The 16,084-nt window shown below is 53.0% G+C and overlaps 1 protein-coding gene across 1 annotated transcript in view; it reads right to left on the bottom strand.

Annotated features, from left to right (window-relative positions):
• Positions 1 to 16,084, bottom strand: part of PITPNB (phosphatidylinositol transfer protein beta) — a 915,448-nt gene that overhangs the window by 194,032 nt on the left and 705,332 nt on the right. Inside the window, exon 10 of the mRNA XM_069619364.1 lies at positions 104 to 214. Coding sequence (XP_069475465.1) covers positions 104 to 214 — 111 coding nt within the window. The remainder of the gene's footprint in view (positions 1 to 103; positions 215 to 16,084) is intronic.

The raw sequence follows: 16,084 nt of genomic DNA, 5'->3' as shown, positions 1-16,084 counted from the left end.
TTGTTTACCATCACTATTGCATTCTTTTAAATCAAACAGATTTTAATTTTTCAGATGAGAATACAAATCACATTTACAACCAGCGTGTAAAATTGGTACCTACCTTCTGGATAAAATGTTCTACTTTGTTCTGAAGTCCCCACCACCTAAACTTGATGGTCACCAGTTTATATGCACACATTCGAGGACAGTCTTCCTGGCTTGCTAGTTCTTTCTGTTGTGAAAGACATATGAAGGATTGGTAGGTCTGATTACTTACTACATATTTGTTTAGTAGGACACAAGTAGTCAAAGAGATACATGTTATTGAAAAATCTACAGAAAAGTGATTTTCTACAGTAACTGAAGAAGAGCCCTAAATTGAAACACAGGTTTTGGAAATGAATACCAAATTGATAACACTAGCAAATCTATTGGCTCATAAAAAAGAGATAATGATCACAGTTATGTCATATGACAGACATTTACCTAAAAAAAAAACATGGAAGCAAGAGCACTCAGAAAAAACAAACAGTGAAAGAAATCCCCAGAGAATTCGAGTTCAACAGTGCAGGTAATGTAGGATGCTACAACAGTGGCTAGTTCCAAAAGGAACAAGTTACATACCTGTAACTGTTATTCTCCAGCATGGGTCTGACATGGATTCACATGCTCATGAATATTCCCCGTCGTCAGGCTGGGAATCCTCGGTAAAGAAAAAAAATCAGTATCAGTATCAGTTTCGTTTCGGATCTGTCTTTCTTAGTAGTACCCAATCACTGGTCTCTGGGTCATACTGCCCCCAGCCAATGATTGCCCTCTCCCTAAGCCAAGCCCCTGGAAGACATCCTCAGATTTGGTAGCACGTAAAGTGGCAGTATGACCAAGTGAAGAGGCGCAGAGGAGTAGGAGGGAGGGTTCGCATGTGAATCCATGCCAGACCCATGCTCGAGAACAAAAGTTACAGGTAAGTAACTTGTTCCTTCTCCAGCATGGGGTCTGGCATGGATTCACATGCTCATGAATATAAGAATACATAGCAGTACACACATGCACAACCACGGGAGGTGGCAAGGCTCAACATTAAGCATTTCAACAACTCAACATTAAGCATCTCTTACCTCCTCACCAGGCTCACCTTCAAGCGAACAGGTTGCGCAGCACTGCCTGGCCGACTCTGGACTCCTCCCTGGAATCCCGGTCGACGCAGTAGAATCTCGTGAAGGTGTGCGTCGACCTTCACGTAGCAGCCCTTTAGATGTCCAGCAGAAGTACACCAGAAAAGACCACCGTGGTAGCAGTGATCTTTCTGGTCGAATGGGCTCTCGGACGGCCGGGCAACGGTCGATTTGCCAACCAGTGACAGTGCATGATGCAGCCGGAGAGCCATCTGGAAATGGAAGCCTTCGAGAGAGCCTTCCCTTGGTTCACAGGTCCAAAGTTCACAAACAGCTGTGATGTCTTCCGAAAACTCTTCGTTCGGTCCACGTAGAACTTCAGCGCTCTAGCTACATCCAGCGAGTGTAAAGTCCTCTCGGCCGGCGACGAAGGCGACGGGAAGAAAACTGGTAACACCAAGGGCTCGTTGAGATGGAAGTCCGACGGCACCTTGGGCATGAAGGAGGGGTGCGTCCTCAGCACCACCTTTGTCTCGTGAAAAGTCAAGTATGGAGGCTTGCAGGATAGGGCCTGAATCTCTCCCACGCGTCGTGCGGAGGTGATGGCCACAAGGAACGCTCTCTTCCACGACAGGAACTTCAACGGAGCCGAATGCAAAGGCTCGAATGGCGGGCCCCATGAGCCTGGTCAGCACCACGTTGAGTTCACATGCCGGGGCTGGAGCCTTCACCGGTGGGAACGATCGGAACAGTCCTTTCGGGAAAGGTGTATCGGGAAATCGCTGCCAGATGTATCCTGATGGAAGCATGAGCTAGTCCAGCTTTGGCCAGCAACAGTAAGTACGGTAACACTTGAGGGGCCGTAATCCGTAGAGGGTTAATCTTCTGTGTGTTAAACAAGTCTTCACGAGATCGCTGGTTACCTTTTCTTCCTGTAGACCGTGGAGTTGAGGTTGCCAGTATGTCGGTGTATCTATTGCCGATGAATGGGTAGCGCGAGAAATTAGACCAATCCCCTCCTGACGATATATGACAGGATGGCACTGGACCAACTCCCAACACCACGGGTGGCACTTCTCAGTATTTGCGTGACGTCGGGACAGTGTTTCCACTGGCTGAGAAGGCTTGATGAAGACACCGATGATAGCGGAAGCTGAACTCAGGAACATCCAAGGAGGCAGCAAGGCACAGGTACCGGCAGGGCACAAGACAGGCAAGGGAGATAGGACTGCAAGGAGAAGCAGGACAGACAGGGAAATCCCACTAGAGAGTAAATCTAGGAACCCAGACAGGACCTCCCCTACCCTAAACCAGGAGGCAGGCAAGGACCCAGCAGAACAGGGAAGCAAGGGTTAGGAGGACCAAGGAGCAAGAAGAGGACAAGGAGAAGAGGCAGGGCTTGGCAGGATAAGGCAAGGCAGGAAACTGGAGGGCTGAGGCACGAGCGCCAGGACTCCAGCAGCGCATACACAGTAACAACCGCGTTGAGACGCGTTGTCCCTGTGTATGCGGTGCTCTTTTAAGGCCCGGGATCAAAGCGAGGCTCGGAACGCATGTTGCGACACTTCGCATGCGCGGGACGTCGAATACTGACGATCCGCGCATGCGCAGATCCTCGCAAGATGGCAGCGTCCACGGAGCCCATCCTGGCCGCGGGTCGGCCTGAGGAAAGACGCCACCGCGGGTACAGCCTCCATGAAGGAGGAGACCGCTGCGGCCGTGGACCCGGGACTCCATTACAGGTAAGTGGCGCCCGCGAGCGAGCGTGCGGCGTGACACCATACCCCCTCCCGGACAACCCCGGAGCACCGGGTTTCCAAGGATAGCGGAGATAGAAGTCCCGAACCAGGCGTGGTGCATGCACGAAGGAGCGCGGTTCCCAAGTGCGGTCACAAGCAGGATAACCCTTCCAGCTAACCAGGAACTGCAGAGCACCCCGCCAAATCCGCGCATCACAAATCTCCTGCACCTCAAATTCAGGGACCCCCCCGAACCAAAACCGGGGCAGGACGGGAACAGGTACGACCCATAACATCGGGCACATAGGGCTTCAAAAGGGAGACGTGAAAGACAGGATGGACCCTCCAAGAACGAGGCAGAGACAAACGAAAGGCAACAGAAGAAATACGCCCAATGATGCGAAAGGGACCAAAAAAGCGGGGAGCTAGTTTCACAGGTAAATTGCGTACCGGTAGATTCTTGGAGGACAGCCATACCCTGTCCCCAACATGAAGGACAGGCTCAGGGCTCTGTCTCTTGTCAGCCTGTTCCTTCATACGTGCCTGTGCCACTGCCAAGGTACCGGCCGCCAGACAATGTTGATCGCGGATCAGGGACACCAGGGCATCTGCAGATGGTACGGCACTGGAAGATGCAGGACGAACTGGTAGCAGTCTGGGATGAAGACCGGTAGAGCAGAAAAAGGGGCTGAGTCCGGTAGCTGAATGAACAGCATTGTTGTAAGCCGCTTCCGCGGTGTCCAACCATTCCGACCAGTTGTCTTAGGTGGCATTGGCATAACAACGTAGGTATTGCTCAAGGGTCTGATTGGTGCGTTCCGTCTGCCCATTGGTCTGTGGATGATAGCCGGAACTCAGGGCCCGCTGAATGTCCAAATGCCGACACAGTTGGTCCCAAAAAGATGAGATGTATTGAGACCCCCGGTCTGATAGGATCTTCTCAGGAAGACCATGAAGACGATACACCTCGTGTAGAAAACGTTGTGCCATCTGGGAGGCAGTGGGCAGTTTAGGAAAGGGCAAAAAATGAGCAGTCTTGGTGAAACAGTCCACCACCACCATTATACACGTGAAACCACCAGATAGGGGCAGGTCAACGATGAAATCCGTGGCGATGGTATGCCAAGGGTACGGAGGCGTAGGCGTGGGTTTCAGGAGACCAATGGGCCTTTTGCGAGGAATCTTGGTCTGGGCACATACAGGGCAGGAATCCACGTAGTGCTTTACCAGTGTGGCCCATCCAGGCCACCAGTACTGCCGTGCAACCAGTTCTTGTGTTGTGCGGACTCCACGGTGACCACAAACGACGGAATCATGGCAATTTTGTAGAACGATCTTCTGGAGCTCCAAGGTGGGAACGTACAGACGATCCTTGAAGAACAACAAGCCGTCACGTTCTCTGATGTCAGCGCGTTTTAGTAACTGTGATTTTGAGGGATCCGTTCGTGTGGCTTCTCTCAACTGTTGGAGCTGGGGAGTCACCATTGATAGAAAATGTTTTGACGCTATCAGAGGCTCCGGTTCCTTGGCACCTTCAACGTTGTTTTCCAGAGACCGAGACAGGGCGTCAGCCTTAGTATTCTGGGAACAAGGAATGTATGTGACGGTGAAATCAAACTGCGAAAAGAAAAAGGCCCAACGAGCATGACGGGAAGTTCTGCATTGCAAAGAGCGCAGGTACTGTAGATTACGGTGATCTGTACGAACCACCACCGGGTACCTCCCACCCAGCAAGTGATGTCGCCACTCCTCGAGAGCTGCTTTTATCGCCAGTAATTCCTTTTCTATCACCGCATAGTTTCTCTCGCTCACTGCCAATTTCCTTGAGTAGTAAGCCACCGGGTGCTCTGTTCCCGTGATTGCATCTTGCTGTAGTAAGACCGCACCAATTGCGTAGTCCGAAGCGACTGTTTCAACCACAAACGGCTTTTCATCATCTGGATGTCTAAGAACAGGAGCCGACATGAAGGATTTTTTCAATTCCAGAAATGCCTCCTCGGCCTGTGTGTCCCAGAGAAACGGCACCTTGGTACTGGTCAGGCGGGTTAGACTGTTGGCAAGTTGAGAAAAGCGTGGAATGAAGTGTCAATAAAAGTTGGCGAAGCCCAAGAACCTTTGAAGTGACTTCACGCCATGTGGCGGTTTCCATTCTCGTATAGCTTGCAGTTTTGTGGGATCCATCTGCACTCCTGTGCTGCTGATCACATAGCCCAGAAATTCCATGCTTTCCCTATGAAATTGGCATTTTTCTACTTTGGCATACAGGCCGTTATCTGTTAGTCTACGGAGAACTTCCTGAACATGCGCAACGTGTGCAGTACGAGTGTCAGAAAAAAACAGAATGTCATCAAGGTATACCCATACAGATATTCCAATAAGGTCCGAAAAGACATCGTCCATGAACCGCTGGAAGACGGCCGGGGCGTTGCAGAGTCCAAACGGCATCACCCTGTACTCGTAGTGACCAATAGGTGTTTTAAAGGCCGTCTTCCACTCATCTCCCTTCTTAATCCGCACCAGGTGATAGGCCCCTCTTAGATCCAGCTTGGTGAAGATTTGTGCGGATTTCAGGGATTCGATGATGTCCCGGATGAGTGGTAATCGGTACCTGTCTTTCCTCGTGATCTCATTTAGTTGACGATAGTCGATACAAGGGCGCAAAGTGCCCTCTTTCTTCTTGACGAAGAATAACGGGAATCCTGCGGGGGACTTGGAAGGCACTATGTAGCCCTTGTTGAGGCAATCCGTAATGTACTCCTGTAGGACGCCTTTCTCGAGTTGAGTCAACGAATAGATCTTGCCGTGGGGAATGACCGCATCAGGCAGGATGTCAATGGAACAATCAAAATGCCGGTGGGGCGGTAATGGTATGTCCTCTGGCTTGGAGAACGCCTTGTGGTATCCAGCATATTCTTGAGGTATCAACTGAGTGGCACATAAACGAGCAGATACGTTAGCAGGATTGAGGGACTCCAAAATTGCAGGAAAGGTTTCGTGAAGTCCACAGTCCCGAGGACAACGTGTCGAAGAGAACACCAGGGAACGAGCGGTCCAGTCGACCTGAGGATTGTGATATAACAGCCAAGGTAAGCCCAGCACCACCAGAAAAGAGGGAGACTTGATGACATCCAATGAAATCCGTTCGAGATGCCCTTCCACAGAGAGCCACAAGGGATCGGACTGTTGGCAGACTGGACCAGAAGACAAAGCAGAACCATCGATCACCTCGACCACTGTTGGTCGTTCCTTGTAATGTAAACGGATCCCATTGGCAATCGCGAACGAGGCATCGATGTAGTTGCCGGATGCTCCACAATCCAGAAGGGCCCAGGTTTTCATACACTTCCCTAGCCAGGCAACACCGACTTTCAGGATCAACAAGGGTACCGGGTTCATAGGAGGAAGGTCAGATTCAGAAAGGCGGCCCGCTGCTGCCTTCGCCTCAAACAACAGGCCTGTTAGTTTTCCTGTTTCTTCAGAGGGACAGGTGCCCAGAAAATGGCCAGAACCACCGCAATACAAGCACAGGTTTTGCTGCCTTCTTCTTTTCTTTTCGGTCTCGGACAACGGGCCTCGGATGGCACCCAACTGCATGAGTTCTGGACCCATATCGGTAGGGACAACTGGTCCGGGGTTCTGTACTGGAGGGACCGGTTGATACCTGTCAAATCTGCGACGTTCACTCCGTCGTTCAGCTAACCTGTGGTCAATGCGTAAGACTTGTTCCACTAATGCAGGCAACAATTCTGGCTCCGGGATGTGCAGCAATTCGTCTTTGTACTCTTCTCGAAGTCCCCGACGAAACAGGGTTTTTTGAGTAATTTCGGGCCATTGTGAATCGGTTGCTAATTGTCGAAACCGACTGATGTAGTGGATTATGTCACCTGACCCTTGTTTGATTTCCATTAATTGATTCTGGCCCATGGATGCCAAATTGGGCGGTTTAAAGACGTCCAAAAAGGCTTTCTCGAAGGCAGCGAAATCACCCAACAGAGGACTGTTGGTAGAGACCAAAGGTGCAGCCCAAGCAAGTGCATTGCCGGTTAGGTTTCCAAGGATATACCCGATCTTGGCCTTGTCTTGACCAAAATGACTTAACCTGAACTGGAAATGGATCCGACAGCGTGTACAGAACTCTGCCACTCGACGCGGGTCACCATCATACTTCATCGGAGTAGTGTAAGCCATGGAGTTCTCAGGTGGTGTAGCTGGTTGTGTGGGATTAGCCAAACTCCGGTCCAACGCTTGTTTAAGGGTGTTGTTCTCCTGGCGGAGGGTGGTCATTTCAAGACGCATGGCACGCATTTCTTCGCGAAGTTCCTGCATGTCGTCCATGTCGAGACTGGAGGAAAGGCGTCTCAATCTGTTAAACGAGTCTTCACGAGATCGCTGGTTACCTTTTCTTCCTGTAGACCGTGGAGTTGAGGTTGCCAGTATGTCGGTGTATCTATTGCCGATGAATGGGTAGCGCGAGAAATTAGACCAATCCCCTCCTGACGATATATGACAGGATGGCACTGGACCAACTCCCAACACCACGGGTGGCACTTCTCAGTATTTGCGTGACGTCGGGACAGTGTTTCCACTGGCTGAGAAGGCTTGATGAAGACACCGATGATAGCGGAAGCTGAACTCAGGAACATCCAAGGAGGCAGCAAGGCACAGGTACCGGCAGGGCACAAGACAGGCAAGGGAGATAGGACTGCAAGGAGAAGCAGGACAGACAGGGAAATCCCACTAGAGAGTAAATCTAGGAACCCAGACAGGACCTCCCCTACCCTAAACCAGGAGGCAGGCAAGGACCCAGCAGAACAGGGAAGCAAGGGTTAGGAGGACCAAGGAGCAAGAAGAGGACAAGGAGAAGAGGCAGGGCTTGGCAGGATAAGGCAAGGCAGGAAACTGGAGGGCTGAGGCACGAGCGCCAGGACTCCAGCAGCGCATACACAGTAACAACCGCGTTGAGACGCGTTGTCCCTGTGTATGCGGTGCTCTTTTAAGGCCCGGGATCAAAGCGAGGCTCGGAACGCATGTTGCGACACTGCGCATGCGCAGGACGTCGAATACTGACGATCCGCGCATGCGCAGATCCTCGCAAGATGGCGGCGTCCACAGAGCCCATCCGGGCCGCGGGTCGGCGTGAGGAAAGACGCAACCGCAGGTACAGCCTCCATGAAGGAGGAGACCGCTGCGGCCGTGGACCCGGGACTCCAGGACAGGTAAGTGGCGCCCGCGAGCGAGCGCGCGGCGTGACACTGTGCACAGCACCAGACAGAGAACCTCTTCCACTTGTGTCCGTAGCACTTGAGAGTTGAGGGTGCCCTGGCCTTTGCAAGAACCTGTCTGCAGTCCGCCGGGATATCGTACCCTCCAAACTCTAGTGCTGCAGGAGCCAGGCCTGCAAGTTCAGCGACTCTGGGTCGTGATGAAGGATGGCGCCTCCTTCCCTGGAGACAAGATCTGCGTCCGTCGACAGTTTGACTTGTGGAGACGCTGACAAGTCCAGAAGGTCCGGGAACCAGATCTGCCTCGGCAACGCCGGTGCGACGAGGATCATCCTGCACCGGGACCTCTTGAGCTGGTTGACGAGTCAGCAACGGCAACGGAGGGAACGCATACAGAAACAGGCCGTCCCAGGGGAACGAGAAAATATCGCCCATGCTCCTCGGCTGGGGAAACCCGCTGGCGAACCTCTGGCACTTGGAGTTCGTCGCCTTCGCGAACAGGTCGATCTGGGATTTGCCCCATCATTGAAAGAGTCGATCCACTTGATCCTGACGCAGTTCCCACTCGTGGCACGAGCGCAGCTCCCTGCTGAGCGTGTCGGCGATTGTGTTGTTTGTCCCTGCCAGATGAAACGGTACCAGAAAAATCCCCTGGGCAACGGCCAAGTGCCACAGACCCTGGGCTTCCTTGGACAGGGCTGGGGATCTTGTTCCTCCCTGCTTCCGGATTTGGAACATCGTGGTGGTGTTGTCGGTGAAGATCCTCACCACCTTGCCCTTGAGAGACGGGAGAAACGACCTGAGGGCCCAGAACACTGCTCGGAGCTCCAGTATGTTGATGTGGAGTGTCCTCTCCTCCGGGAGCAAGAGGCCTCTCGGGTGAAGATCTCTGGTGTGCGCTCCCCACCCCTCCAGGGAGGCATCCGTCATCATCGTCACCTGGTGTGCTCGGGTCTGAAAGTCTGTGCCAGCTGCGAGATGCGCGCGGGTGCCCCACCACCGAATTGCTTGGCGGAATACCTCATTGAGCGAGATCTTGTCCTCGAAGCTGCCCGTCGCTTGCATCCAACGGGCGTCGAGGAACTCCTGTAGAGGGCGCATCCGAAGCCTGCACAGGCGCACCAGGTAGATGCATGAGGACATCATCCCGAGGAGGGACTTGATGGACCTCACCCTTGCCACGTCCGTGGCTAGCACACACTGCACCTTGCCCAGGATGGCCTTCGTTCTTTCCTCCGACAGCGAGGCCAATCGCGCTACTGTATCGAGCCTGGCTCCCAGAAACAGTGTGACCTGCGACAGAGCCAGGTGGGATTTGGGGAAATTGATGGCGAATCCCAGGTTTGTGAGCAGCCGGACGGTCTTCCCTGTGTGTTCGACGGCGAGTTCCCTTGTTCTTGCTTGGATGAGCCAATCGTCCAGGTAGGGGTAGACGTGGATCCCCTGCAGGTGCAGCCGCGCCGCCACTGGCGCTAGGCACTTGGTGAATACCCTGGGCGCCGACTTCAATCCGAATGGGAGGGCCTTGAACTGGTAGTGCCGTTCCTGGACCACGAACCTGAGAAACTTTCGGTGTCCTTTTAGTATGGGGATGTGAAAGTACGCATCCTCCAAATCCAACGACGATAGGAAGTTGCCTTCCTCCAACTGGCCCAGCACGTGCTGGAGGGTGATCATCCGGAACTTCTGTGCCTTGATGTATCTGTTTAGTCGACGCAGGTCCAGCATGGGACGCCATCCTCCTGTCTTCTTTCTGACGAGGAAGTATCTTGAGTATACTCCGGAGCCCCAGAGCCTCTTTGGGACGAGCTTGATGGCTCCTTTCTTGAGCATCGCCCTTACCTCCAACAACAGTTGAGGGACATGGTTTTCCTTCCTGGCCACGGGAGGAATTCGGGGGCACTTTAGAAATTCCAGAGTGTGCCCGTGGGCCAGGGCATCCAGCACCCAACGGTCGGTGGAGATGGACTCCCACACGGTGACGAACTTCGTCAGCCGGCCTCCCACCGGGGTGCTTCGGTGGGGGCCCGACGCAACGGCCGGTTCAGTCTTGCTTGGAAGCGGCCTTGCCGCCTTGGCCTCCCTGGCGACGACGGCGAGATCCACCCGACTTGCCTCGTCCCCTGTAAGCTTCTTGTGTTGAGGAGCCGCCGTCGAACCCTTTGGAGGCATCTTGCTTGCCTCCGGAGTTCTGAAAGGGCGGCCGCCATTGCTGCAGAACTCCTAAGGCCTGAGCCGTGTCTGTGTCGGTCTTGATGGCCTGCAGTGACTCATCCACTGTTTTTCCAAACAGATTGTTCCCGTCGAAGGGCATGTCCAAAACCTTGGCTTGCACGTCTTGGTGGAAATCCGTCGCCTTGAGCCACCTCCACCGTCTAAGGCAAACGCTGTTGCCCAAATGGTGGAAACCGGTGTCGGCAATGTCCGTGACTACCGTTATGGCGTGGTCCGATGCCACCTCACCTTCCTGTAGGATCGTCAGGGCCTCTGCCCTCTTGTCGTCCGGTAGGAAATCCAACAGGGGGGCGATCTTGTACCACAATTCCCTGTCGTAGCGGGCCACAATCACTAGGGCGTTGGCGGCCTTAATCGTTGTCCCCGCCGACGAGATGACTCGCCGTCCCATGGCGTCCAGTTTCTTTCCCTCGCCGTCCGGTGGGGAAGTTGAAGCCGATGCCCCCCCCCCACTTTCTTCTTGGCCGCTGCCGAGACTGAATCCGGGGTCGGCTGTGCCCTCAGGCACCAGGGGGCGGTGTCGGGGACCCGGTACTTCTTCTCGTACCGGTACCTCTTGGCAGGCATCGTGGACGGGTTCTTCAGAAGCGCAAGTCCCTCGTCCCAGATGTCATCTAGCAGCAGCACCGCGAGGACCGTCTTCCTCTTGGCCTCGCGCCGTTGGTAGAGGAAGCCTTCCTTCTTCTGCTCTTCGGGGCAGAGCTGGAAAAGCTCGGATGCACCTGCAATCATGGCGTGGAAGGAGCCAATTTCGTCAGGCGGGGAGGCCCGAGGAATCAGCGATGGGAGATCCGTTCCGTCGTCACCGCCGTCGTCATCCGACCCTGTCGCCGTATCCGTTCCCGTGTCATCCCCAGGGACAGGGGATGGGGACAAAGGCTGAGAGGGCCGTGAGGGCTGAAAAGGCGGGGCCGGATGAATCCTCCTCCTCTTGTTTGGAGGGCTTCCCGACGGGCCCGGCTCTGGGTCATCCTTCAGGGGTAGAGGCAATCTCATCCTTATCTCTGTGCATAAGGATTGGATTGCCATCAAAATGGCCGCCGAATTGTCCTGCGGCTCAGGCTGCGACAGGCACGATGGTTCCTCCACTGGAACCTCGTTGGCGCCACCCTCGCTCTCGTCGTCCTCCTTGTCGGGATCCTTCCCGTGGGACTGGGCCTTCTCAACGTTCCTGTCGAGGCCCTCCAAGACTTCAACCAGCTCCTCCTCGGAGGCTGTGTCCGTGTCCGTAATGGCCACTGCCCCCCCCTTTTTTTCCACCGGGGTCTTCACGGGGGTCTTCTTGATGGGCTGAAAAGAGAATTCCCTCCGTGGTGGCAGGGAAACTCTGGGCCTCCACTGGGGTAGCCTCCCCAGGCTGTGCCAGGGCTGTAGCGACTTCCTCGATAGAGGCCTTAGCCGGGTGAATCAAGGCCTTCACCACCTTGTGTGTGCTTGCAGCCTTCACCTTGGGGGGGAAGGTCACTGCCTCGCTCCCCCTCGGCTGGTTCCTCCGAGATCGACCGGGGCCTCTCCAGAAGCTTAGCCGGGTTCTCGGATTTCCTCTTCCCTGAGCCAGAGTGTTGGCTCGTGGTTGATGGCACCGGTGAGGAAGCGCCCTGCCAGGCAGCTGGGGAGCCCGACCGTTCGGCGCTCCCGGTGTCTGCGGACTTGCAGTGCTTTGCCTTCTGTTGGGCCCCCGTCGCTGGGGCGCCCTCACAGGACTTAGAAGATCGCTCTGACTTCTTCTTCTTCTCACCTGACGGGCTCTTGCCTTCCACCCAGTTGGCGAGACGGGTCCGACGATCCCTCAAAGTCCGGTCCGACATGTTCATCCAAAACGCACAGTCCTTCTCCACGTGCGTTTTGTCTTCGTGGAGGCAGTAGAGGCATCTTGAATGCTCGTCCTCCTTGAACACATTCTGCAACTTGCATCCAGGGCAGTTCCTGAACAGCTTGGATCCGGGTGTTGAGCTTCCCTTCTCCTGGGCCATGTCCGCGAGGTAGGCCTCAGAAACTTCTGGAATCCTCCAAGAAGCGTAACTCGATGAAAACTTCACCCTTGAGGGGCGTAGAAAATTCCGAAACGGGTCCCCGTTGATCAGAATTAGAAACGGTGGAGCTTGAGGCTCGATTTAACCGAAAAATTAGAAAAATCTCTTTGAAAAAGCGCAAAACGCAGTAAAAGCTCAAGAGCTATAGCACGAGGACTCCCAACACTTGAACGTGCGGTAGAAATCTGAGGATGGCTGCCAGGGGCGGTGCTTAGGTAGAGGGCAGTCATTGGCTGGGGGCAGTATGTGTCATGACCACTGCTTTCAAGGAGTCAGGACCTACCCAACACCCTTGGAAACAGGCTCATAACATGCCTTATCGGCACCAGCAAGTCCCAATAGGGACCTTTTGGACCTTGTCCTGGCACCGGTGGTGCCAGGCTCATAGTAAGGACCCGTCCCGGCACAGGAAACGCCGGGCTCATATCAAGTGTAAAAGTGCTTGGGTGAACCTACCTGAAGCAGACCATGCTGCTTACTTACCAGCCAGATGATGCTTTACTCTCTTCTAACAGGAACTACTTTTCTTTCTGGGTGGGGCAGGCACCACTCCCTGGATCACTGATGCTGGAACTCTTCTGGAAGCAGGAACTCTTTTACCTGGGCGCGGCTGCTGTGGAAGAAGACACCTAAGTACTCCTATGGGCTATTTAAACCACACCCGATTGGTACCACATGCTTCGCGTTATTCTGCATCTGCAGCAGGACGCTCACCGTGTCAGCTCCAGCGAATCTTCAGCTCCGGATCCTGTAGTTACGAAAATTACCTGCTGGGAACCAATCTTCAATCTTCAGCAGCTCCTGCAAAACAAAAGGCACAGGTTAGACAAAGGCAAAGTTAGCGCTTCAACTCACCCGAGCCATCGGCAGCATCCAAGTCGTTTTCTTTTCTGCATTCCGCGTCCGGCATCGGGCCTGCAAAGACAAAGAACATTGGTTAGTAACGTTCAGTTACAATACTGCTTACCTGTGTGCGCTTGCTCCAACTTTGTTCGCGCTGCATTCCGGCACCTGTAAAAACAAAAGGGGACATTAAGGTGCATCCTACGGCCCTAAAGCAGTCTTCCTACTTACGAGCCTTCGAATTCACCATCTTCTTGTTACGCTCTCTGCCACGAATCTGGGAGAGCATCTTCTTTGGCATCGACAGCATCCTAAAAGCAAAAGACATAGACATAAGGAAAAAGACATTTAAAGAGAGCAATCCAAAGAGAACTTTAATACTTACAAGTCACGCTCGTGCAGCAAAACGGCGGCATCGCTCTCACCTACCCTCTGCAATCAAGAGGCGGAACTCACATCCAGTGAAGTAACTGGACCCAGCGCCCCTGCACAAGACGCAGGATGGAGAGCTCAGCATTCACTTACTTAAGGTGAGCACAACAATCATCTGAGTACCACGGGGAGAAAGGGAGAGAGGGGCTAGGAACTTCTCCCATCCTTCCAGCCACTAATACCTTGATTTTCCACTTGCAGACACCTCACTCTGCAGGTCAAGCTTTCGGTGAGTAAGGGGCCAAATCCGGGAGCCAAACGAACCCTACGCCTAACTTTGAAGACGTTTGCAGCGCCCAGCCCAAGACCAGCGCCTCCGAGGGAACCAGGTGAGCGTTACAGAACGCGAAGCCTCCCAAACATTTCCCGCCCAGGCGCAATGGAGACTTCAGACACAGACCAATTGGCCCAGTTGCTCGGGGAGTTGAGAGCAGAAGTACACGCAGCACGCCAGGAAACAAATGCCCTAAGGAGAGAGCTAGTGGTTTCTAAGGAGCGAACAGACGACTTGGCTAGACAATTGTTACAAGCCCAAGCGGGACAGAGTCCTCTGCCTACCCCTGGTGGAAGCCATGCCCCAACGGCTTCCTCTAATCCGGTGCAAATGAATCTATCAGGAAATGTACCTTTGGCTCCGCCCGAACGCTTTTCAGGTGATCCGAAAAGGTTTGCTGTGTTCATCAATCAGTGTCGTTTGCACTTTCTGTGTAGACCTGCCGCTTTTCCAACAGACCAGGCTAAGGTAGCCTTTGTGCTCTCATATCTTAGTGGCAGCGCCGCAGATTGGTCTATTCCTTTAGTGACTCAGGATAACCCTATCCTTTATAATTTCCAGGACTTCCAAGCTAGTATGGAAAGATTGTTCGCAAGGCATTCTCAGGGACAGGCTCTGGACAATGAACTTCTTTCACTACGACAGGGCAATCAAGATCTTCTGGCCTACATTGCATCATTTAACAGACTAGTGGTTGAAACCGGATGGCCTGAGGATAAGAGAATCACCCTTTTCTATAGAGGCCTTCGTGGAGAACTTAAAGACGTTCTGGCCCAGGTGGTGAATCCACCACAAGACTGTTCCGAATACATTGATCTGGTGGTGCAATTAGATCATAGAATACAAAATCGAAAAGCCGATCGTTCCAGGTTTGAAAATCGAGTTTTTTCAAGACCACAGAGCTCCGTTAAAGGAAATGATACCGTGGAACCCATGCAGATTGGGGTGGTGAAAGGACCTCTAACCCAAAAGGAAAGAGAAAGGAGAAGACAACTACAATTGTGCCTCTATTGCGGGAACTCAGGGCACTTCCTCCAAGATTGCCCAGTGAAACCAAAGAAGAAGACAGTAGGAGCTTCCGATAAGTGTGCCAAAGGTTCAGAGTCGGAAAACGACCTCGCCCGACAAGTGTAGAGGTCCGCTTGCCGAGCGTAAAAACCAGTTCTTTGACCTCGCATTTTACCATGCCCATGGTCCTCGTGAGTCCGGAACAACCCAATCGTATGCATGCCATTAAAGCATACATTGATAGTGGCGCAATCGGCAATTACGTGGACTGTGAATTGGCCGCCAGGATGAATCTGTCTCTTTGTCCTAAGTCGGTGAAAGACGTCATCACCACCGCGGATGGTACGGAAATAGCTTCCGGACCAGTTACTCACACCACCATGGAAGTGACGTTGGTAAGCCAAGATGGACATCAAGAGAAAATCGTGTTTGACGTGATCAAGGCTCCACAGTTTCAAGTTATCCTGGGAATCCCTTGGCTGGAAAAACACAATCCTCAAATTGATTGGCGAGCAAAGACAATCCGGTTTCCAGAATGCGCACCTACCTGCTATCCGCAGCCCCCCACGAAACTAGCTGCAACTGCTTCTGAGAGTCCTCACCTGCCTCCTGAATACCGGGAATTTCAGGATGTCTTTCGAAAAGATCAAGCTAATTCACTGCCTCCTCACAGATCATACGACTGCCAAATAGACTTGGTTCCAGGATCCACTCCTCCATGCAGTCGAATTTATGCCCTCACAGAACCTGAAAATCTTCACCTAAGGCAGTATTTGGATCAGTACCTGGCTAATGGATTTATCCGTCCCTCGAAGTCCCCAGCCTCTTCAGCTTTGTTCTTCGTGCCAAAAAAAGAGGGAGACCTAAGAACATGCATAGATTACCGTGCCCTGAACCAGATTACGATTAAGAACAGATATCCGTTACCATTGATCCCTGAACTTCTTGACCAAGTTAAAAGTGCCTGTATCTACACAAAGCTGGACCTCAGAGGAGCTTACCATTTAGTACGAATAAAAGAGGGCGATGAATGGAAGACGGCCTTTCGTACTAAATATGGACTGTTCGAGTATCAAGTAATGCCCTTTGGGCTTTGCAACGCTCCGGCAGCCTTTCAGTATTTTATGAATGACGTCCTCAGAGAGCTCATTGATGTATGTGTAGTTGTCTATATTGATGACATTCTGGTCTACTCGTCCTC

Source organism: Ambystoma mexicanum, chromosome 10 (assembly GCF_040938575.1).
Source record: "Ambystoma mexicanum isolate Mex_15411 chromosome 10, UKY_AmexF1_1, whole genome shotgun sequence".
In the NCBI taxonomy this organism is placed as follows: domain Eukaryota; kingdom Metazoa; phylum Chordata; class Amphibia; order Caudata; family Ambystomatidae; genus Ambystoma; species Ambystoma mexicanum.
The sequence above is the reverse complement of the archived record's forward strand: the minus strand, read 5'-3'. Positions and strand labels throughout refer to the sequence as shown.